Below are 22,205 nucleotides of genomic sequence, written 5' to 3' on the forward strand. Positions count from 1 at the left end.
CCAAGGCAGAATGGTAAAGAGCTAGGAAATAGGGTAAGTGACTTGTCCAGGGTCACATAGCTAGGAAGCAACTGAAGTCACATTTGAACCCAGAATCTCCCATCTCTGGGCCTGAATCTCCCAGCTGCCCTGCAGTCCTTTAAGTGTTGTGCCTTTTCTATAGTGAGCCAAATAAAGGTTGTCCTATACCTTTAGCTTTGTATACAGAAATGCTCGTTGTATCAGATGTCTGTTAAGTTCAGAATTAATTAATTAGTTAAAAAGAAAGGCTTTACCTAAGCTTTATTTAAGACGTTTCCTTGGAGTAATCTTTGAGGGTGAGAGCAGTGACCAGAGAGAGAAACTTGCCCTCTTGGGGGTCAACCCGGTCCCAAATAGAAGAGGATAGAGAGGGCTGGGGCCAGGCCACAAGAACTACCCCATATTATTAATACCTTGCCCTGTAGAAAAAATATTGCTTACCCCAGACCCCACCTACAAGAAGAAATGTGCCTGGGAGAACAAGTAGGCTCCTGGGGAAAAGAGGTGCTTGGACCCCTACCCCTGGGTTTTGGCACCAGCAGATGGGCTGTGATGGAGACAAATGGATGAGTTTCTGGTGTTCTTCCAGGATTACAAAACGATGACTTCTTGCAGTGTTACAAAATGGGATTCACCTTTTTAGCCCCGTCTCTTTTGGCACAGTATGATAGCAAACAAGGGACAGGGGACAGGCGAACAACTGCTCCCAGGAAAAGAGCAATGAATGGGTCAAGGTGGTACGGGCCTGGGCGCGAGCCCGTTGTTCTTGCTCTCCTGTAGTTCTCTCTCCTGCTGATACTCCCTCTGCTGATGGATGGCTTGTTCCAACAAGGGCAGGTTCATCCCCTCCACACAAGTCAGCACACGAGCCTTTATCATGGAAACCTTATCTGAAAGGCACAAACAAGGGCAATGTAAATGGCCTTGGAATGCAGGTGCCAACACCACACAGTGCCACCGTTATTCTGGCAGCTCTACGTCTTCTTCCTAGTTTTTGCCAATGTGAGGGGCGGGGAAGGAGAGAGAATCGATGGCATCTAGGATGCTAAAAGAACTTATTGATCTGTTATCTTCAAATTAAGCTTTAGGATCAGCAGGCGGGATAAAAGGCTGGAGCGGAAGGGGATAGGTGTGTGTTTTGGAACCCAAAGGCTAACTTGAGGATTTGGGGGCAGGAACTTATCCCTGTCCCCACCTTTCTTGGGCTATTGCTTACTTCCTGCATCTCTCCTCTCCCATGGCAGGTCCTGGGGGTGTCCTGCCATCCTGCATGCCTTTAATGTGGGGAAAACTTCCTCAGCTTCTTGTAGGTCAACAAGATCAGGGAGGAGAGACCAGTGGTCTCACGGACGCTCCAAGGTCCACATAGGAATGGCTTGTTCCATAGGATACCTCACAGACCTCATCCCATTGTTAGTTATTCCCTAGTTTCTGGGAGGAGATTCTAGGATCCATTCCTGCACAAACATGTCTGATGTTGTTTGATCTTATCTATGCGCCTTTCCATTCTTGTTAAGTGTGCTTTGGAGCTTGCTACCGTTTGATCTTTGATCCTTGCTGGCTTACTAATGTACTGCACGTGTTTTCTTTGCATGCTTGCTAAGAGGTTCAGGGGTAGCAAGTGGGAGTAGATAAAAATAATAATCACTCATATTAAGATCTGACAGTTTACAAAGCACTCGCATGGCAAGCCTTGGAACAGCCTTTAGCTGTAGGCTGTGGATTATTATCATCCTTATTTGACAGATGTGGAAAATGAGTCTCAGGGAACAGAAGTGACCTATCCAGGATGACAAATCTAGCAACAGAAGACTTAAACTCAGGCCTTTGGATCCTGAGTCCCAAACTCTTTCGTTATACTCTATTACTCTGGCTTTCCAAGAATGCTAGCACTTTCTTCTCTAAGTAAGAAACTCAAGTTGTCTGCTGACGAACACCTCCCATCTAAGAGGAAGTCTAAGAGAAACCCTTCCAGCTGCTCTAAGTTCCTGAGTCTGAATTTAGAACAGCCACTGCTGCTGTTCAGGATGTAACTGGGGGAACAGCAACCATTTCAAAATATTGTCTTTACATATCAAATTTATATATCCAAGCTTTCCAAACAGATATGGTAGGGGTTATTATTTCCTTTAACATCAATTCTCCTTCTGCCTGGTGTACTTGTAGAACTCCATGGTTTACAAAGTCTAACCTGGGCAGCTGGGTGGTTACAGTGGATAGTGCCTGGAGTGAGGAAAACTCATTTTCCTGAGTTTACAACCAGTCTCAAGACTCTTGCTAGCTATGTGACCCTGGGCAACTCACTTCATCTTGTTTGCCTCAGTTTCCTTGTCTGTAAAATAAACTGGATAAATAAATGGCAAACCACTCCAGTACCTTTACCAAGAAAATCTCAACTGGAATTGGACATGGCAAACAACAACCTGGTATCATGAACACGGGGGCAAAAATGTCCAGTTGAAGTGTCATAAATACAGGCCTGAAAATTAGGACCTAAGGTTTGATCCCAGCTCTTCTACTAAAATGTGTGGCTTTGAACAAGGAACTTCCCCATCCTATGCCTCAATTTGTTCCTCTGCAAAAGGAGAAGTTTGCACAGAGGCAAAAATGTCCCTGTCATTTTGCAGGCTGTGTGAAAGACGATGATCCATGAAGGTGTATGGGGAAAACCTAAAGCTTACCTCACCGGCTCAGCTGAGAGAAGAAAGGAAATATTTATTTGAACATTCTTCATGTTTAAAACAATGCCAATGAAACTCTTCCTTCATGCCCAAATCCCTATCCTGTAAGTAGCATAAATAGCACAGCTTCTAAAGCCCTTTCAAAAGTCTCTGGTTGAAGTTGGTGAAAAGTAACCATTAACTTTTTGATCTCCATTTAAATAATTCTGTCGAGAATGAGTCATTGACTGGAAATGTTTAATTTGGCTGGCTGTTTCATTGCTTCTATAAATTTCAGAGGCCAACTGAAGAGTATTATATTCTCTTTAATCTCAAGAACCTTGAAAATTGGCCTATAAATGTATATTTGTTTTGATTGAATATTCAGACTTGATTATAAGAGGGAGCTTTTTACTGGCAGTGGAGGGAAAGAGGCCTAAATGAAACATTGTTTAAGTATAGAATAAAAAATAAGTACACAGTAGGACACATTTTTTTACTACCTTATTCAATTTTTACATGCACGCATGTGCATGCAAACATGATTTTGTTTAGTCACGATCAATTCTTCATGACCCCACGGACTACAGCTATCCATGGAGTTTTCTTGGCAAGGATACTGGAGTGGTATGCTATTTTCTTCTCCAGTGGCTAAAGACATTCAGAGATTAAGTGACTTGCCTAAGACCACATAGCTAGGAAGTAGCTGAGGTCATATTTGAACTCAGATCTTCCTGACTCCAGGCCCAGCACTCTTTTCCCTGAAGTATAGCTGCCTCTGATTATATTTATACAAACATACATACACACACACATACATATTATGCTACTTTTCCCCTAAAAATCCAATTTGTACATAACACAATTTAGATTCTTATATAATCTTCAGTTTTTTTCTTTGTAAGCTAAAATGTTTGCCCTTGTTGCTAATTAAGTTTAATTTTAAAAAGAATAAATAAAATAAAATAAAAAATTGAAAATAAAAAATCCACTATTTTAAAAAATGTTTTTAAAAAGTTGTTGAATACTCGCCCTGCTGTGATTCTAAGCATTCAATCACATTCAGTTCTTCAGAAGCATTAAATACATAAGCTAAAAAAATAAGATCCAATCAAATTAGGTTAATACAGATGATTGCTAGGATTCCTTCCAGTTCTCACATTCTATGTTTCCAGTTCGGAGCCTGCTTCTCCTTGAGGCCTTTAGACCTGACCCAGTGGGTGAAAGTCCATATGAATTTATGAGCCTTCGATGGGCTGTGGAGATTGCCTCAGAGTCCAAGTGATACCATAAAGGAGCAAGTATTCCTTTCGATCTTTCTGGTTTCCCACACTAGTCCTTCCTTAGTACCTTGATTAAGACACTTATTTAGAACCATTAGACTATGAACTCCTTGTGGGCAAGGACTGGCTTTTGCCTTTCTTGGTAAACTCCCAGGACTTAGCCAGTGCCTGGCACAGAGCTGGGGCTTAATAAATGTTTACTGCCTGACTGACCTATTGATGTGGCACCCCAGAGCCTCATCCTGTTTCTCAGGGGCGTTTTCTAAACTAAGAGTTATTAGCAATTTTGTGTTAAAAAGGTGTGGGGCAGGATCAGCAAGGTGGCATAGAAAAGTGGATAGAAGGCCAGATCTGGAATTCAGAGGACTTAGGTTCAAATCTAGCTGTGTGGCCCTGGCCAAGTCACAACCCCATTGGCCTAGCCCTTGCCCTTCTGGTGTTACTAAAACAGAAGGTGAGGTTTAGAAAAAAGGATGTGGAGTAAGGAGCCCTAGCTGTGAATCTCAGCTCTGCTTTCTGACCTCATGAGAGTTATTTCCATTCTCTGAGGCTCAATTCATGTAATAGAATTTAACAGTTAATAGTTAACAGTTAATATTAATAGTAATGACCTTAGCAGCCATCTAGTCCAAGTCATGTATGAAAGGAATATCCATTATAATTGTGTGCCAGACTAGTGGCTGTTCTTCTCCAACTCAAAGACCTCCATGGAAGGTCTTTATTTTGAACCCATCCTTGAGCCACCTTCATTGTTAAAAATCTGTTCCTGAACATTGTTTTTATATGTAATTGGGGAAGAAAACAAAATATTATTTTTAAAAATATACGATTAAAAAAATTTTTTTTTCCTGACATCAAAATGTTCTCATGAATAAAATGAGGAGGGTTTAAAGATGTTCTCTAAAAGGAATTTCACGTGAACTGGTACGACCTCCAGGAAGTGATGTAGAGTGAAAGGAGCAGAACCAGGAGAACATTATACACAGAGACTGATACACTGTTGTATAATCCAATGTAATGGACTTCTCTACTAGCAGCAACGCAATGATCCAGGACAATTCTGAGGGACTTAGAACACTATCCACATCCAGAGGAAGAACCGTGGGAGCAGAAACACAGAAGAAAAACAACTGCTTGATCACATGTGTCAATGGGGGTATGACTGGGGATGTAGACTCTAAATGATCACCCTAGTGCAAATATCAATAATATGGAAATAGGTCTTGACCAAAGAAAGACACATTTGTAAAACCCAGGGGAATTGTGCATCGGGGTTGGGAGGGGAGGGGAGGGAAAGAACATGATTTTTGTAATCCTGGAAAAATGTTCTAAATTAATCAATTAAATTTTTTAAAAAAAAAGGTGTCCTCCAAAGGGGCAGCGGGGTGGTTCAATGGATAAAGAGCCAGGCCTGGAGACGAGAGGTCCTGGGTTCAGATATGGCCTCAGACATTTCCTAGCAGTGTGACCCTGGGCAAGTCACTTAAGCCCCATTGCCTAGCCCTAACCATTCTTCTGCTTTGGAACCAATACACAGTATTGATTCTAAGACAGAAGGTAAGTGTTTAAAAAAAATGTCTTCCAGCTCTCATATCCTTTGAGTCTATGTCCAGCCTTCTTCCTTTACCTGGAAATTATAGCCAGCTAGCACAAGTCCTAGGAATAAGTTGACCCAGATTTCAGTACTGCAATGCAGCTTGTTTTGAAACTCAAGAATGTGTTGTCATCTTATAAATGGGGCATTCTGCACATACAGGCACCATTCTGTGGTGACCCTATGAGGTATCTGTATAATACAGAGTGAAGTAGTCCATTTGAGCCCTACAAAAAACTAAATTATTGAAGCTGCTTAAGAAAATGTGTCCATGTTTGTTATCTACCTGAGGAAACAACTTAATGTGTAGAAAATAACTGGATTTGGAATCTTAAGAGCCTGGACTCAAGGTGTAACTTCTTTTTAGCAACTGATGCTGTTATCTCCACCTTTTAGATAAGAGAAACTGAGGAACACAAAAGTGAAGTGACTTGCCCAGGATAACTGGACTTTGAGTCAAAGAACGTGGCAACTTGCTCACTTAGTAGCAATGTAACTGGGCAATACCAAGATGGAAACATACTAAAAACCTTTTTGATTTATCTAGAATTATTAAGAAATACCTTTTCTCTGCTCTAAAAAGCCCTTTCCAAAATCCTTGAAAAAGCCCCTTGGATAGAACACCAGGCTTGGAATCAGGAGGATCTGGGTTCAAATCTAACCTCAGACCTTTTCTAGCTGTGTGACCCTGGGCAAGTCACTTAATCATCACATTGCCTAGCCCTTCCTGCTCTTCTGCCTTAGAAGTAATACAGAAGTTAAAAGTTAAAAAAAAAAAAAACCACAACTCTTTGGAAAAGTGGGGGCTAAATCCAAGGACAAAAAATGTTTTTCTTAGGGAAACAGCTTAAGAGTCATAACTAAACTTCATTCTGATCTGGTTCACACATAGACTTCCCATTTGAAAAGATTTTCCATCAAGAAAGGAGAAAGTAGAAAGGCTGGAGATACTAATGAAAGGAATGAGGTCTCTGTTACTCCAAGAGGGAGGAGAGTGATGCCTCAAATGACCTAATTACTCATTCTTGAATATTAACCCTGATTCTGTGTGTTAAAATAACAACAAAAACAACAACAACTTAGTTTTAAAGAAACAACTCTAAGATATCTTAAGGGCAAGGGGTAGGCAGATGGGGTAAAGTGACTCACTCAAGGTCACACAGCTAAGAAGTACTTAAAGCCAAATTTGAACCCAGCTCCTCCCAATTCCAGGCCTGGTGCTCTATCCCTTGTATCACTGACCTGCCTCCCAGACTGTGTTTTAACAGAGCTTTTCATTGGTCAAGATTCCTATAAATGTTATCTAAAATTACCTTATGTGGAGCAGTGAATTATATCTGAGGACATAAAGAGCTCTACTTGTTTGGGTATATTTTCCTCCAAGATTGAAATGTTTGGATATTAATTTAGTGTTAAACTGAATAAAACTGCCCAACTGCTTAAGCCTAAAATTTCAGAGTTCAGTATTAGTATTGATGTTTTTTCTTTAAGCCCCAAATGATTGACATTATTTGCAGACATAATATATAAAGGTTTTTTGCATTATTATACCCATTACCTCTTCTAAGCCTCATAATAATCTTGTGAGGGAGATGCCACAAGTCCTGCTAATCCCATTTTATGGATGATGAAAATATCCAGTTGACATTCTGCCTCTTAAGCTATTCTCGGCACTGATCAAATGAACAAGACATTTGCTAAATTCTTCCTTTACTTAGTGCCCAAAAGTTGTTGTTGTTATTGATTACCCTTTGTTTTGAATGGACCAATGGCATCAAGAGGGTGATGTCTTGACTGGAACATGAATTAGATTTAAGTGAGACAGAACTGCACAAAGTCTTCATTCCCACTCTCTCTTCCAGAGACATGGAAGTCCAGTGGCAAGACAAAGTCAGGATGATCAGTGATGGTCCAGGATGAAATGGTACCTGACCAAGCTCTAAGTGCTTCACAGCACCTGCTTCAGCTGCCTTCCAAGTCATCCCCCCACCATTCCACCAGGGGGAAGTCTTCACATGTTTGGGGTAGACATCCCCCTAACTCACTGATAGGTTTGAGGCCAATCTTCTAAGATGGTTTTACTGGGGTATGGCTGCTGGGCATGCTACAGCTTCTGGGATGCACAAGTGAGAGTTGGCAGAAAGGTGGTCACCAAAGGGGATGAGCAGCTCTGAAAAGGATGTGGCAAAGCCTTCATATCAGAGGTGCTTGTCCTCCCTGAACATTCTAGACAACTAAGAGTGCTTTTCATATCTACCTCAGTCCAGTGAGAGGAGAACAAGGAAAAACAAGTGCTTTCACTCTTACACTAATAACATTGAAGGTTTTTGCCAGAAATTCTGAAACGTTTCCATTTTAGTATTTTCTTAGGCATTTTGCTAAGTTTTAATGAATTTACCATTTTGTCTCTCTTCTCTCTCCTGTGTGAAAACTGTCCTCCTCCAATTTAGATTATACTGAAACGCCCTTTTTTTCTTCACAAAAGAAAAAAAGAAAAAGTTACCCAGTGGAAAATTATGTTTTGGAAATGAGAATCGTCATGGCTGACAGAGTGGGTAGTACAGTCTTCCAAGCTTATATGAAACTTTTATGAAGGTCTGTGAAAATAACATGAAAGTAGGGATGGAGTGGGCAGCAGAATGGGTTTGAGGAAACTGGAGAATATGAACCATTATGGTGTGTTGTGGGGTGGTAGAGGTAGCAAGAAAGGGAAGGGGGCATTCATATTCAATGATCAGAAGTGAGCCAGCTAGAAAAGGTGTGAGAGCCGTAGGGAAAGTATAAAAAGGGCTGAGATTTCCTGTGGTTGCTAAAAGCTGGAAACAAAGTCAGTATCAACCACTTGAGAAACTGAATGAAGCCATCACATATCAGTGTCATAGAATACTCCCAAGTGGTAAGAAATGAAAAAGATGAGGAATTCAGAGAAACAGGAATATTTGCAAAACTAGAACAAAATACATATAAAAATAAATTTTCTATAAAATACATACACATATGTAAAAATATTTACATTAAAATATATGTTAAAAATTATGGTGATGTAAATGAAAAGTAGCTTTCAGAAGGAGCTCAACTCAGATTAAATGCAATGACTAACACTGATTCCAGAAGACAATGAAATACACCTTTTTTGGGAGCAGCTAGGTTTCTCAGTGGATAGAGAGCCAGGACTAGAGATGGGAGGACCTTGGTTCAAATTCAGTCTCGGCCACCTCCTAGCTGTGTGACCTTGGACAAGTCCAGGGGTCCCCAAACTTTTTACACAGGAGGCCAGTTCACTGTCCCTCAGACCGAGGGTTGGGCTATTAAAAAAATTATGAACAAATCCCTATGCACATGGAACATATCTTATTTTAAAGTAAAAAAGCAAAATGGGAACAAATACAATATTTAAAATAAAGAACAAGTAAATTTAAATCAACAACCTGCATCTAGGGGAGTATGGGGGCCATTGTCCTACCATGTTTCCCTGAAAATAAGACACTGTCTTATATTAATTTGACCCCCAAAAACCAGAGGGTGTCTTAAAAAACACTCAGTGGCAGTGGTGGGTTTCTCACAGTAGAGGCCCACCACTGATGTCACAGGCCAGATCACCGCTATCCAATGCCTGTATACAGTAATGGAGGAGGTGCTGGGCCTGTGACACTATATACCACTGTCTGGGATAGCAGAGGCTGCAGCACTGGCTGTGATGGGCCTGCCACACCTTGCACAGGCCCATCACTGCCACCACTATACTGGGCAGCAGTATACACGGTGCAGAATCCCCTCCCCCAGATCTCTGCTCACCATGCTGATGTCTTCCATTGTGCAGCCACATAATCCTTTGTGCAGCACCTTGTTCTCATTCAGTTACTCTCAGAACAAGGAGCCAAGCAAAGGATTATGTCACCAGAAGCAGTACTGTATGTGAGCGATGCCACACTTTGCAGCAACTATGTGCTCCTCTCACTGACCACCAATGAAAGAGATGCCCCTTCTGGAAGTGTGGTGGGGGGTCGGATAAATGGTCTCAGGGGGCTGCATATGGCCTGTGAGCAGTAGTTTGGGGACCCCTGGATAAGCCACTTAACCCCCACTGTTTAGCCCTTCTGCTCTTCTGTTTTGAAACCAATACACATTATTGATTCTTAGACAAGAGGTAAGGGTTTTATTTTTAAAAAAGAAAGAAAAAAAAAGAAAATTTCACCTTTTCTTTCCCCATCTTTCTTTTGGGCTCTGAAGACCCCACAGAAACCACAAGAGATCACCTAGAGTCCCTAACCTCATTGGGGACATAGGTGTGCCTATAGCTAGAATACAGGCAAGAACAAGGTAATGCTTGGGGGCAATGCTCAGAAGTTTGAGAGTACTTCATAACTGCAAAAGGTCCTTTTAAAGAATCTTTAATACCATTCCTTGTTTAAAATCCTTTCCCATAATCCATCATATAAGTTGGAAATCTGTCAGCTTGAAGATTTAAACTGGATTATGATTTAAATTTAAAGTAGCTTCAATTTAATTAAATTTAGTTAGGTAACCATCTAACTCTGGGTGTGTATATTCCTCCCCCAGCTGAAAAGCAGTGTCCCAAAGGGTGAAAAGAATTAGGTAAGCCCTGGTCAGAAGCAGAGTCCTTTCTAGCAGGTATAAAATTGCTGGTGCAATCAGCTTCTCAGTGCAACCCTTCAGAGTGTCAAAGTCCTCCAAAATCAATATTACCCTAGTTTTTCCCTCCAAAAAGAGAAGGGAGAAGGAACAAAGTCCTAGAAACTAGCAAATAAACACTCTGTAAACTATGAAGATAACTCCCTTTTCTTGACTACTTTTGTTCTCAATTCCTGAATTATGATCCCAACTTTTCTATTCCCTTCACACACCCCTTCTCAGTCCTTCTTCACCCAAGGGTCTCTTCTTTATCCTTTGCATCATCTACTTTCCTTGTTTTTAACTTGAGACCTCTGGGACATATTCCAATCACATCTGATAGATAACCAGTGCTTTGCCACATCATCATATATGGGGATCTCTGTACTCTAAGGCTAACCTTTGGTTATTTTTTTAAAATCTTTTCCTTCTATCTTAAAATCAATATGTATATTGGTTCCATCGCAGAAGAGCCATAAGGGATAGGCAATGGGAGTTAAATAACTTGCCCAGGGTCACATAGCTAGAAATTGTCTGAGACCATGACCTTTGGTTCTTAGAAAAATGCTAAGGTCAGTGAAGACAGCACTGTTATAGCTTAAGCTATGACAAAGTTAGTAATGGCTCCCCAGGGGATCCCAGAGTGCCCTCACCCAATGCCTCATAGAGACAAAGAGAACCTAGGATTGATGCTTACCATCACTCTGTTCATGCTCCCCGAGCACGATATACAGGGACCCTGTATGGGCTTGGAATGGCTCCACAAACTTAGTGCAGACATGGACCTGATGCTGGACTGATTGATGCTGGGCCACCAAAGTAACCCTGGACCGAACCATATCATAACAGTGGAATCTGAAATTTAGTGAAAGGACAATTGTTACCACCTCCTTAGCTAGGTTAAAATGGATATTCTAAAAAATGATAAAGAGAGAGAAAGATGAGAACCAAGCTCACCTGCCATATGTTCTTACAGTTTCTCCTTCTGGGACTACACCGGAACCAATCTCCCAAGGAAAGTAATAGATCCCAGCTCTGGGGAGCATCCTTTAGCTCCTATAACCAAATAGGGTTGGTAGAACCCAGTTAATTGGTAGGAAACCAAAGATGCAATTCTATAAATGCCCAAGACCTACAGATACAACCAAGCTGGAAGTGCTCCTATAAGAGCATGAATTTTAGACACTTGGAGACTTACTCAGCCTTCCCTCCTTTGGTGTTTGATTCAGTCCATTCAATTCAAAGCCCTATTAAAATGCCAAGCTCAATGGGCTTGGAATCAGAAAGATTTATCTTCATGAGTATAAATCCAGCCTCAAGACCCTTATCAGCTGTGGGACCCCAGGTAAACCACTTTATCCTCTTTGTCTTGGTTTCCTCATCTGTAAGATGAGCTGGAGAAGGAAATGGCAAACTACTGCAGTATATTTGCCAAGAAAACACCAAATGACATCACAAAGAATCAGATATGATTGAAAAATGACTAAACAAATATGCCAAGAAGTTTGACATGGCAGAGAGTGTCTCCAAACCAGGAGGACCCAGATTCAAGTTCTGCCCTGCCTCTAACCTGTTAGGCTGTGTGATCCTGGGTAAATCACTTAACCTTTCAGTGCTGTGGCTCTGAAACAGAAGATAATTAATAATAACAACAATAGTGATAAGCTAACATTTATAGGGCACTTACCTTGAACAAACTATTATTTAATTTGATCCTCACAAAAGCCCTGAGGGGTAGGTGTTATGATTATCTCCATTTTATAGATGAGAAACAGGCAAACAGACATTAAATGACTTGCCCAGGATTACATATGTAGTAAGGTAGTAAGTGTATATGAAGGGGAATAATAAGTTAAAAAGATAGGCTGGGGTAATAAGTTAAAAAGATAGGTTTGGGTAGGGATCTTAAAATCAAAACAGAAGAGTTTATATTTGATCCTACAAGCAATAAGAACCCCACTGAAATTTCTTGTGGGGTGGGGATAACAAAGTCAGAACTACACTTTAGAAGTATTAATATGACAGTTTGGGGAATCTGGATTGAAAAGAGAAGTCTGGGCAAGAGGTAGTAAGAGTTTGAACTGGAGTGTCAGCTGCACATGGAGAGAGGAGGGCTAGATTGGAGAGATGTGGTAGAGGTTCCACCCACAAGATTTGGGAACTGATATGAGTCATGAGATCATAGATCTGGAGGTCAAAGACACCAGAGAGATCAACGAATCTAATCCCTTCATTTTATAGATGAGGAAATAAGTCCAAGAGGTTAAGTAACTAACCCAAAGTCAAACAGGTAATAACAAGTAGCAGCAGTGGGATATGAACCCAGGATACAGGGTGGTGAGGTGAGGGAGAATGAGAAGTCCGGGATAACTTCTAGAGAGGCAAAACCAAGTGATGGGAACTATGGTTGTGCCTTTGGCAAAAACAGAGAATTAGGGGGACAGGGTGGGGGGTGGCCCTTGCTGATGACCTTACATGCTATGCTTTTCATACTATCACATCAAGATCTTGCTGGCTGTGAGTTATTTCCAGGGCTCTTTCCCTCATTTTTCAAGTCAAGATGACCAAAAGACCAAAGACCAAAGAGTGTTCAGATCCAGTACATAATATTTAACTACCAAAACAGAGGTTGTGACTTTCAGACCATCTGCTGCCTATTAGTGACCTGCCTGAGTATGTCTGAGGTCAGATCTGAACTCATCTTCCTGATTCCAAGCCCAGCACTCTATCTGCTCCACCACCTAGCTGACCTCCAGAATGCTTCTGTGCAAGAGTTCAAATCCTGCTTCTCGGATGCTCACTTTCTGGGTGACTCTTAACCTCCTTGGGCCTCAGTTTCCCCATCTGTAAAATGGGGGTGGGGGTGGACTAGGTGGTATGGCCTCTAAAGTTCTTTCTCACAATAATGATCCTGCAATAAGCTTCCTATACTTCTCCCAAACCCTTTCTCAGAAGGTCAGAGTTTTAGGGCTATTGGGAGTTATCTGGTCTAGAAGTTTTTCTTGACAGATGAAGGAATGGAGCCCAGAGAAGTTGTATAATTAACTCAAGATCATGTAGTTTAAAATAGACAAGCCAGGCCCTCTGATTGTTAAGTCTACATTCTTTCTATTCTGCTGCTTCCTTTTTATGTAGTCTCTTACTTTATCAAGAAAAAAAATTGAAGTCATCAACCATGAGCTCTCTCATCACTCCCATCTATACCTCTGAATGCTTAAACACATTTATTTAACCTCTCTCCTTTGCTCCAGTCTCCAAGGAAAAAGTCTCTTTGTCAAGACTATCCCTCCCCAACCTTGTCCTCTATCCCATTCCTTCCTGTCTCTTCTTAGATTTTTGCCTCAATATCATTCCTTTCTCTCCCTCATCTAAAATCTCTCTCTCTCTACTGCTTCCTTCTTTGCTTCTTACATAAATATATCCAAGTCTTCCTCAAACTCAAAAACCTTCCCTTGGACCTGTCATCCCTTCAAGCGAGTATCCTTTTACTTTTTCTTCTAACTCTTTCACTACTAAACTCATAGGAAGATTTGACTACTCTCTCTGCCTCTACTTCCCTACCACCCCATTCATATAATTGGGCTTCCTACCCAAGAGACTTCCTAGTCTCTTGAAAGGGCATCGATTAAAAGTTTGTGTTTTTTTATTTTATTTTTTTAAAGGCAGTTCATAGTATTATATGATTCCTCCTCTGCCAGGCTTAATTGATGGGTGGAGAAAGAAGGGATCCACCCTAGTTGAGAGGACTTCTCCCTTCGAGGTGGCTGCTACTGAAAGCTCACCTCTAATATGAAGTATTATGAGAAGTACAGAAGAGAAAGTTGTTTGGGAAGGCCATAAGCCACTGACTTGGCTAGTTAAGGATAGAACAGGGCTCAATATTTGGTCAAGGCAAATCTGAAATTAGAAATCTAGGTAGAAACTTTAAAAAAATAATAGTTTTATTGATAATCCCATACTGAGTACACTGGAAAGTGCAACCACAACATGACTTTCAGAAGGGCATTCTTACCAACATAGGATGTCTACCCAGTGTGTGTTATTTCAAACAAAAGACATGTTGTAAACTGCATTTTTATAAACTGAATCATCAGAGGGCAAAATGAAAAGCCCTGTAATGAAAATAACCATGCTCTGATTGACACAAACTTTGATCCAGTAATTAAAACTACCAGGACAGTACACAACTCATTTCTTTATCTTCTCAGCAGTGCTCTGACACAGCTAATTTGCAAATAAACAAAGGGCATTTGCAAGATTGCACAACAGCAAAGAGTCATCACCCAACTGTCCAGATGCCAACCAGAATAAAAGGGATACCAGGGGGAAGGGCAAGAACTACTGTCTCAGGAAGAAATGTCCCATGCTTTCTGTCCTTTTTCCTTTTCACATCTTCCACCTTAAGTAGCACTATAATAGTAAAATAATCATAACAATAACTGGCATTTACCTAGGGATAGAGATTGAACCTGTGATTTATTTCAGAAGTTTTATAAGTCATGGAACTTCCTCCCCCAGTGCAAGTCTTAGTTACCCAAACCATTGAGAAGGTAAGATTAAGATGTGGGCCCTGAACCAGTTTTCCTGACTTTGAAAATAGCTCTATCTTTTAGATAGTTTGTCAAGATGACTTTTGAGGATATTAACATAGCACTTTAAAGTCTGCCAAACATTTGTTGCCTTTGAAAATAAAACCTCTCTCATTTTGAAAAGTCCAAATTGAATTAAAAATGAAAAAGCAGGTGGGCAGCTAGATGGCTCAGTGGATAGACAGTCAGGAGATCTGGAGTTCCAATGTGACCTCAGACACTTCCTAGCTGTGTGACCCTGGGCAAATTACTCAACCCCCTTTGCCTAGCCCTTACTGCTCTTCTGCCTTAGAAGAACTAATAGACAATACTGATTCTAAGACAGAAATTGGTTTGGTTGTTTAAGTTTGTGGGATTTTTTTTTACTTTTAAGCACTACTCGTCTGGACATTCCTTTGTTCAACAGGTATTCATTAAATGCCTACTATGTGCAAAGCACTGGGCCTGGTGCTGAAAAAGACAGAAAATGTAGGAAAGCCATAGCACTTGCCCAATCAGAGCTTAAGAATCTAGGAGAGGAGTCATGATCATGATTATTATCATAACTTATATTTACATAGTGCTTTAAAGGTTTGTAAAACATTTTATATTATATTACTTCATCTTTGTAACAACTCCATAATATAACTTCTAAAGGCAAAGGGTCTTTTTGGTACATTTCTGATTTCATCAGTGTAGGGAATTCCAGTTGGTAGAAATCCCTCCACAACACAGATTAGCAATTTGATCACATTATCTTAGAGAGTGGTGATACCTAGGGTGGTGATACTGTTCTTCCTTCCTTTGGAAAAGGACTAATGGGGGGCAGCTGGGTAGCTAAGTGGTTTGAGAGCCAGACCTAAAGACAGGAGGTCCTAGGTTCAAATCTGGCCTCAGACACTTCCCAGCTGTGTGACCCTGGGCAAGTCACTTAACCCCCATTGCCTAGCCCTTACCAGGTATTGATTCCAAGACAGAAAGTAAGGGTTTAAAAAAAAAAAAAGGACTAATGGCATCAGGAGTTGCCTGTAGTACCGAGAGATCAGATGAATAACCTAGGGATCTCACTGAATTTGTTACTCTTATTGCTGGGATTCTGATTACTAGCTTCAACTGACTTAATTCAAATGTAGAATATTAGAACTGTTAAGAGCCCTTAGATATCATGTATAGATTAAAAAAACAAAGAAACCTATGATGGAAATTGGAGGGCATTCGGCCAGATTTTAAGTAGCAGTCAGGACAAGAATTCAAGTCTCCTGATTCTTAGGCCAATCATTTTTTCTGACACACCACTTATAATAACCATAATAAGAATCACCACTTATATGACACTTCCAACATTTGCTGAGAACTTTCCATAGACAATATGGTTTGATCCTTAAAATAATCTTATACAGTTGGTATTAAAAGGATGATTATTCTGTCCCCATTTTTACGGAGAAGGAAACTAAGAGTTAAGGTAGCTAAATAACTTACTTGTGATCATAAAGCCAGTCATTGTCAGAGAAAGGATTAAAATTTAGGTCTCTCCTAACTTCAACTCTAGCATGTTTTCTACTATCCAACTTAAGAACCCATTTATTTGTCTTTTGTCATCTTTGATTTCATCTTCCTTGTTCTGAAATAGCTTTCAACATCTCCTTATTATTATAACATCCATATTATAATATCCAATGGCCTTTTATTCTGTCCTCTTAACCTTTATCCATAGCAACTGATGTTGTTGATTCATTTTCTCTCTCTTTAAACATATATGTGTATATATGCACATGTGCACACACACATATATATATATGTACACAAACACACACATCAGCATCTAGATGATTCAGTGGATAGAGTGCTGGGCCTAGAGTAAGGAAGATGAATTCAAATCTGGCTTTAGACACTTAGTAGCTATGTGACCCCTGAGCAAGTCACTTAACCTTATTTGGTTGTTTACTCATTCATAAAATGAGCTGGAAAAGGACATGGCAAGTTACTCTGATGCCTTTGCCAGGAAAACCCCAAATGGGGACAGGAAAACTTAAGACACGACTAAAACAACTTAACAACAACAAATGTGTGTGTATAAAAAATTCTACTTGATATTCTCCTCCCTTAGCTTCCATAAACTTGCACACTCCTCCTATCCTCCTAAGAATGTTTTGCTGGCTCCTCAACCTTCTCCTGTCTCCCAAGCACAGACATCTCTCAGAGTTTTAATCTCTTCCCTCTGTACACTCTCTCCTCTCTCCTTTATCAATCTCATCCATTCCCATAACTATGTTCATCTCTATGCAGATTATTCTCAAATCTGTGTATTTATTCTGAACCTCCTCTTTGAGGTCCAGGTCTGAATTTACCACTTCTGCCAGACATCTGTACCTTGATGTCCTGCCAACACCTCTAACTTAATATGTCCAAAACTGAACTCATCTTTCCTCAAAAACCTAGTTTTTCTATTTCCATTATCCAGTCATTCAGACCTCTTCAACCTTACTCTCTCCCTCCCACCCTTTACATATGATCATTTGCCAGGTCCTGTCATTTCTACCCTGGCAACAGAGCAATTTTTGCACCCAGGACAAGCATCACATAAATACCACCTAAATTCCCTTGAGGGAGTATAGGGTAGGGAAAGACCAGAAGCTACCTTGGCATGGTGTTGGGTTTGGCTGTTTACAAAATGTACAGTGTTCAGGGAGGACTAGCACTTCTGCTATGAGGGCTTGTCAAGCCCTTTTCAGGACTGCTCATCCACCTTTGCTGTCCCACCTTTCAGCCAACTCTCATCTGCAGCTCCAAGAACCTGTAGCACACCTTGGTAAAACTGTCTCAGCAGATAGGCTGAACCAGTTTGAGGATAACTGACAAGTCTTGAACTATTGGTGAGTTAGGTAGATGCCAACCCCAAGCATGAGAATACTTCCCCTGAAGGAAGGAGTGGATGAGGACAATTTGTTCCAGCAGCCACGAAGGAGGTGGAAGCAGGCACTATGGAGCATTTAAAGCTTGGTCAGATATCAAAGATGCCAAAGTCAACCAAAGCTCTGGAAGAGAAAATGAGGATGATGACTTTAAGTAACTCAGATTCACTTAAATCAAATTCATGAGCAAGTCCTCTCTGAAAACAAAGGACAAAGAACAACATAGAGCTGAAGTACTGCCAGTGATCCAGTATAACCAGCCCTGCTTAGTACTCCACCTGGAAATAGTTCTCTGAGGGGTCAGAATGTGGTTCAGTGGATTGAGAACCAGGCCTAGAGATGAGAGGTCCTGGATTCATATCTGGAATTGGGCACTTCCTAGCTCTGTGACCCTGGGCAAGTCAATTAACCCCCACTGTCTTAACCTTACTGCTCTTAGAACCAATACACTGTATTGATTCCAAGATGTAGATCATCGTTTAAAAAGAAAAAAAAAGGAAAAATATTTCTCTGATCTGCTCCCACTTTTTCATATCCCTGTAATCAATCTAGGCTCTCATCACTTCTCATCTGGGTCCTAATGTACAGCTTAGATGACACCATGACTTGATTCAAATATTTTAGTGTTTCCAATTGCCTCTTATAAAAGTATAAATTATTTATCCTGCTGTTTAAGTCCCACCCTTAGAATCTGTCTCCAAAACCTACTTTTCTATGTTCTCTCATCTCCTTTCCCTTCATGTGCTGCATATTCTTGTTAAACTACTTGCTTTCAAAAAGAAATTGATTGATTTCCTTTTATATTAATTATCTCTACATTTCCCCTACACATTGAAAATTTCCTTATAATATAAACCAAAACATAAAATATGGAGGCAACATCTGTCATCTATAAAACATTTTGTCCTTCTAGTTTTCTGCTTCTCTGTAGTGAGGTTTCATTATCTATTCTGAAAACTTCATTATTTTTGGTAGAGTTGTATCTCCTTTTGGTGATATTTTCACTTATATTGTGGTAGTCACTGTATATACTGGGTTTTTTGGTTTATGTCATTTACTCTGAATCAGTATATATATAACTTCGCTTTTTTTTTTTGGTTTTGTTTGCAAATTAAATAGTGCTTTATTCTGCTTAACCCATCCAAGGCAAATACCAATATTTCTAGTAATGTTACTCTTATATTTATTTCTCTTGAGATCCTTAACATTTTTCCTTCTGCATGAAATTCATTATTATCATCTTTGGTTCTACAAAGTACCTTGGTAGTTTGATGGGAATGTTACTGAATAACTAATTTAGGCAATATCATTTTTATTCTCCTAACTCATCCTTTTAATGAGAAATTATTATTTTTCATATTATGTAAGTCTGTTTTCATTTCTGTAAACAGTTGTTTGTAATGAATTTTTATATAATTCTTATATCAGTCTTGGAAGATAGGCTCCCAATTATTTTATACATTCTGTTTTAAATGTAATTTTAAAAATGTAATTTAAATGGAATTTCTTTCTGCTTGGTTTTATTGGTATTATTAAGAAGTGCTTGATTATATGAATTTATTTTATATTCTGCAAGTTTGCTAAAGTTATCATTTCAATTACTTTTTTAGTTGATAACTCAGGGTCCTTTAAGCTGATAAATTTATTTCTTCTTTTCCTGTGATTATTTCCCTCAGTTTCTTTTTCTTATCTTATTGCTGTAGTATTATGTCAAATATATGTGGTGACAATGGAAATTCTGAATTTCTTGGAAAGAATTCTAATATCTGTTACAAATAATGGTAGCTTTTGATTTAAGATATCTTAAATTGTTATTATCATCTTATCATTTAAGTTTATCATCTTAAGGAAAATCCAATTATTCCTATATTTTCTAGTATTTTTAATAGAAATAAGTATTAAATTTTTATCAAAAACTTTCTCTGTTTCTATTGATATTGTCATATATTTTTTTATTTTGTTATTAATATGATTAAGTTTATATTTTCCCCAAAACTAAGTTAGCTGCATTTCTTGGTATGAATTCAAAGTGGTCATGTTTGTGATGTGTTGTTTTAGTCTCTCTGCTAATATTTTATTTAAAATGTTTGCATATATGTTTATTCATAAGAGATATTGATCTACAGTTTTATTTTTCTGCCTTTTTTCTCCCTGGTTTATGTGTGTGAAGACCATACCTGTATAAGGGAAGGAATTTGGTAGGACTCCTTTTTTTTATTGTTGCAAACAATTTATGAAATATTGGAATTAATTGTTCTTTGCAAGTTTGGCAGAATTAGTTTATAAATCTATCTGGTCCTAGAGGTTTTTCATTTGGAAGTTCATTTATGATTTATTCAATTTCTTCCTTGAAATTGGGTTGTTTAAATTTCCTATTTCATATTTTGTTCATTTGGATATTTTGTATTTTTATAAATATTCATCAATTTCATTTAATATGTCATATAACTATTTGTCATAGTTTTATTGGCATATAGTTCCCATGTTTTTCTAAATTCTTCAGAGATATCATTTCTTACTATAAAGTCTTCTATGAAATTTATATAATTTTGTTCAACCTTTCCCCAATCCAAAATCACTTACTGTTTTCAGGTCTCTACCATCAATCACAAAGAGCTCTGCCATGAATATTTTGGCATGTGTTGGCCCTTTGTTTCTGTCTTTTAGTTCCTTGAGTATATACCCATAAATCAGTCTACACCCTCCATCATTCTTCTTCTTCTTCTTTTGAATAACCCCTACCTTCTGTCTAAGTAGCAATTCTAAAACAGAAAATTGTCAATTGGAATTAAGTGACTTGCCTGGGGTCACACAAGCTAGGAAGTGTCTGAGGCCACATTTGAACCCAGATCCTCCTGACTCCAGGCCTAATGACCTATCCACTATGTTACCTAACTGTTTACATCCTCCATTCTTAGTCTGCCCTCTTCCACCTCGGCAATCTTCAGTACCCTTAACCCTATCTCAAATTTGTTTGGAGTCACTCCCATCATCAAGATCCAATCCTCTGCCACTTCTTGAATAAAATTTCCTCTAGTACTCGCCCTGGGCACTGAAAGTGATCTGTACCTCATAAAATAATAAAGAGATTGTACTTATCACACTCTCCTTTGTATCATGGTCATTTCAGCACATTAGTTACAATGGCATCAAACTCAAATAGGAATGGATCATGAAACAATACATTAGGATCCTTAAGGGGTATATTTAGAAAATTCACATATTAACAATATCTTCTACTGAATTTTAATTTATTTTGGTAAATATTTCCTAATTACATTTTAACCTGATTCCTTCAACATTAAGTATTATTGTAGGCTAGGTCTGTATTTGACAAGTGCCTACACTGATTAAATGCATTGGGAGCTATTAACTCCTCTTATTTGACAAGTGAGGAAGTTAGGTCCAAGGAAGTAAAATGAAGGGCCCAAGGTCACACAGGTAATTGATAGTAGCACTGGGATTTGATGACAACTCTTATTTTAAATGAATTTTTTTCCACTGAACCAGTCTCTTCAGTCCTAAATCCCTATTACCTTTTTCTCCATGATGTCTAACAGAGGGTATTCCTAATATGAAGGAATACATTAAGCCATCAAGTCAAGAATTATTTAATTCTTCAAGAATTAATGCTTCCTTCCTTCCTCAAGTAAAATCCTAAGCCATGGGGATACAAAGAAAGGCAGAAGACAGTTCCTGCCCTCAAGGAACTCACATTCTAACAGAGGAGGCAAGATGCAAAACCCACAGTACCGACACGATATATACAATGCAATGAAAGGTAATCTCGGAGGGAAGGGCCTAATATTGAGGGGGAGGAAGAGGGGGACAACGGTAAATACTAATGGCAAAAGGTGGTTCAGGGGCTGAGTTGGGAAGGAAGCCAGGAGCTGGAGCTGCAAGAGGGGAATTCAGATTTATTAGTGCCCATAAAATTCACAGCCCCACTCATTTAAAAAGAAACTGGCTCTGAGGTCAAAATTCCCTCGCCATGGCAAAAGTAAATGGATGCAGTTTCTACTTCAATGTACCAGCCTATCTTTCCTCTAGGAAAGGTCTGTTTTTCCCCCAACTTCCGGGCACGCCTGTCCTCGGACTTCCGGGTGCGGGGGTTTGAGAGGAGGATAAGACAAACTCGGAGGCGCAGGCGCAGGACCTCTGTCTCTCTCTTCCCGCTCCCCGCTAGTCCCTCTCCCTTCCCATCCCGATTTCCTCACCCACCTGTCCCAGAGTTCCTACAAGCGTAACTTTCCGCAGTGGGGATGGCAGTGGCGTAGATGTTTGGTAGGGAAAGGGGGTATAGAAAGAGGCAACATTCCCCACGTGACAAGAGGATGCCACGTGATAGGAGCTAAGCCAGCCGAGGTGGGAGGCCGGGGGGCAAGACGACGGTGTACCGTACGTCAGGGCAGGCGTGGCGGAGGCGAGATGCGGCGGCGACCTTTGCCCCACACTCCGCCTTTAGCCCGGCTCCCACCCCTGGATCGGATTAGAAGCGGCCCAACCTCCTCCCCGCCCTCCTCCTCCCGGCGGGT

General features: G+C 39.8%; 1 protein-coding gene across 4 annotated transcripts; it reads right to left on the reverse strand.

The window, feature by feature from the left end:
* Nucleotides 1-265: 265 nt before the first annotated feature.
* Nucleotides 266-22,026, reverse strand: TEN1 (TEN1 subunit of CST complex). Of its 4 annotated transcripts, none has more exons than XM_056817123.1 (5): nucleotides 21,892-22,008; nucleotides 17,673-17,793; nucleotides 11,148-11,245; nucleotides 10,888-11,045; nucleotides 266-911 (listed from the first exon to the last, which is right to left on the reverse strand). In XM_056817123.1, the coding sequence occupies exons 3-5, from the start codon at nucleotides 11,234-11,236 to the stop codon at nucleotides 751-753; spliced, it is 408 nt and encodes a 135-aa protein (XP_056673101.1). In that variant the 5' UTR covers nucleotides 11,237-11,245; nucleotides 17,673-17,793; nucleotides 21,892-22,008; the 3' UTR covers nucleotides 266-750. The 4 variants fall into 4 exon arrangements, with proteins under 4 accessions (XP_056673101.1, XP_056673100.1, XP_003340316.1 ...); XM_056817122.1 differs by having other exon boundaries at nucleotides 11,148-11,246; nucleotides 17,397-17,793; XM_003340268.4 differs by lacking the exon at nucleotides 17,673-17,793 and having other exon boundaries at nucleotides 11,148-11,246; nucleotides 21,892-22,026.
* Nucleotides 22,027-22,205: the final 179 nt, after the last annotated feature.

This window comes from Monodelphis domestica, chromosome 2 (genome assembly GCF_027887165.1).
Source record: "Monodelphis domestica isolate mMonDom1 chromosome 2, mMonDom1.pri, whole genome shotgun sequence".
Classification (NCBI taxonomy): domain Eukaryota; kingdom Metazoa; phylum Chordata; class Mammalia; order Didelphimorphia; family Didelphidae; genus Monodelphis; species Monodelphis domestica.

Coding starts and splice junctions, on each gene's coding strand:
- TEN1 (XM_003340268.4), bottom strand. CDS start 11,236: ATGCTCCCCAGAGCTGGGATCTATTACTTTCCTTGGGAGATTGGTTCC. Junction 11,046..11,147: donor ACTGTAAGAACATATGGCAG/GTGAGCTTGGTT, acceptor ACTAAATTTCAG/ATTCCACTGTTATGATATGG. Junction 912..10,887: donor GGAGCATGAACAGAGTGATG/GTAAGCATCAAT, acceptor TGTGCCTTTCAG/ATAAGGTTTCCATGATAAAG.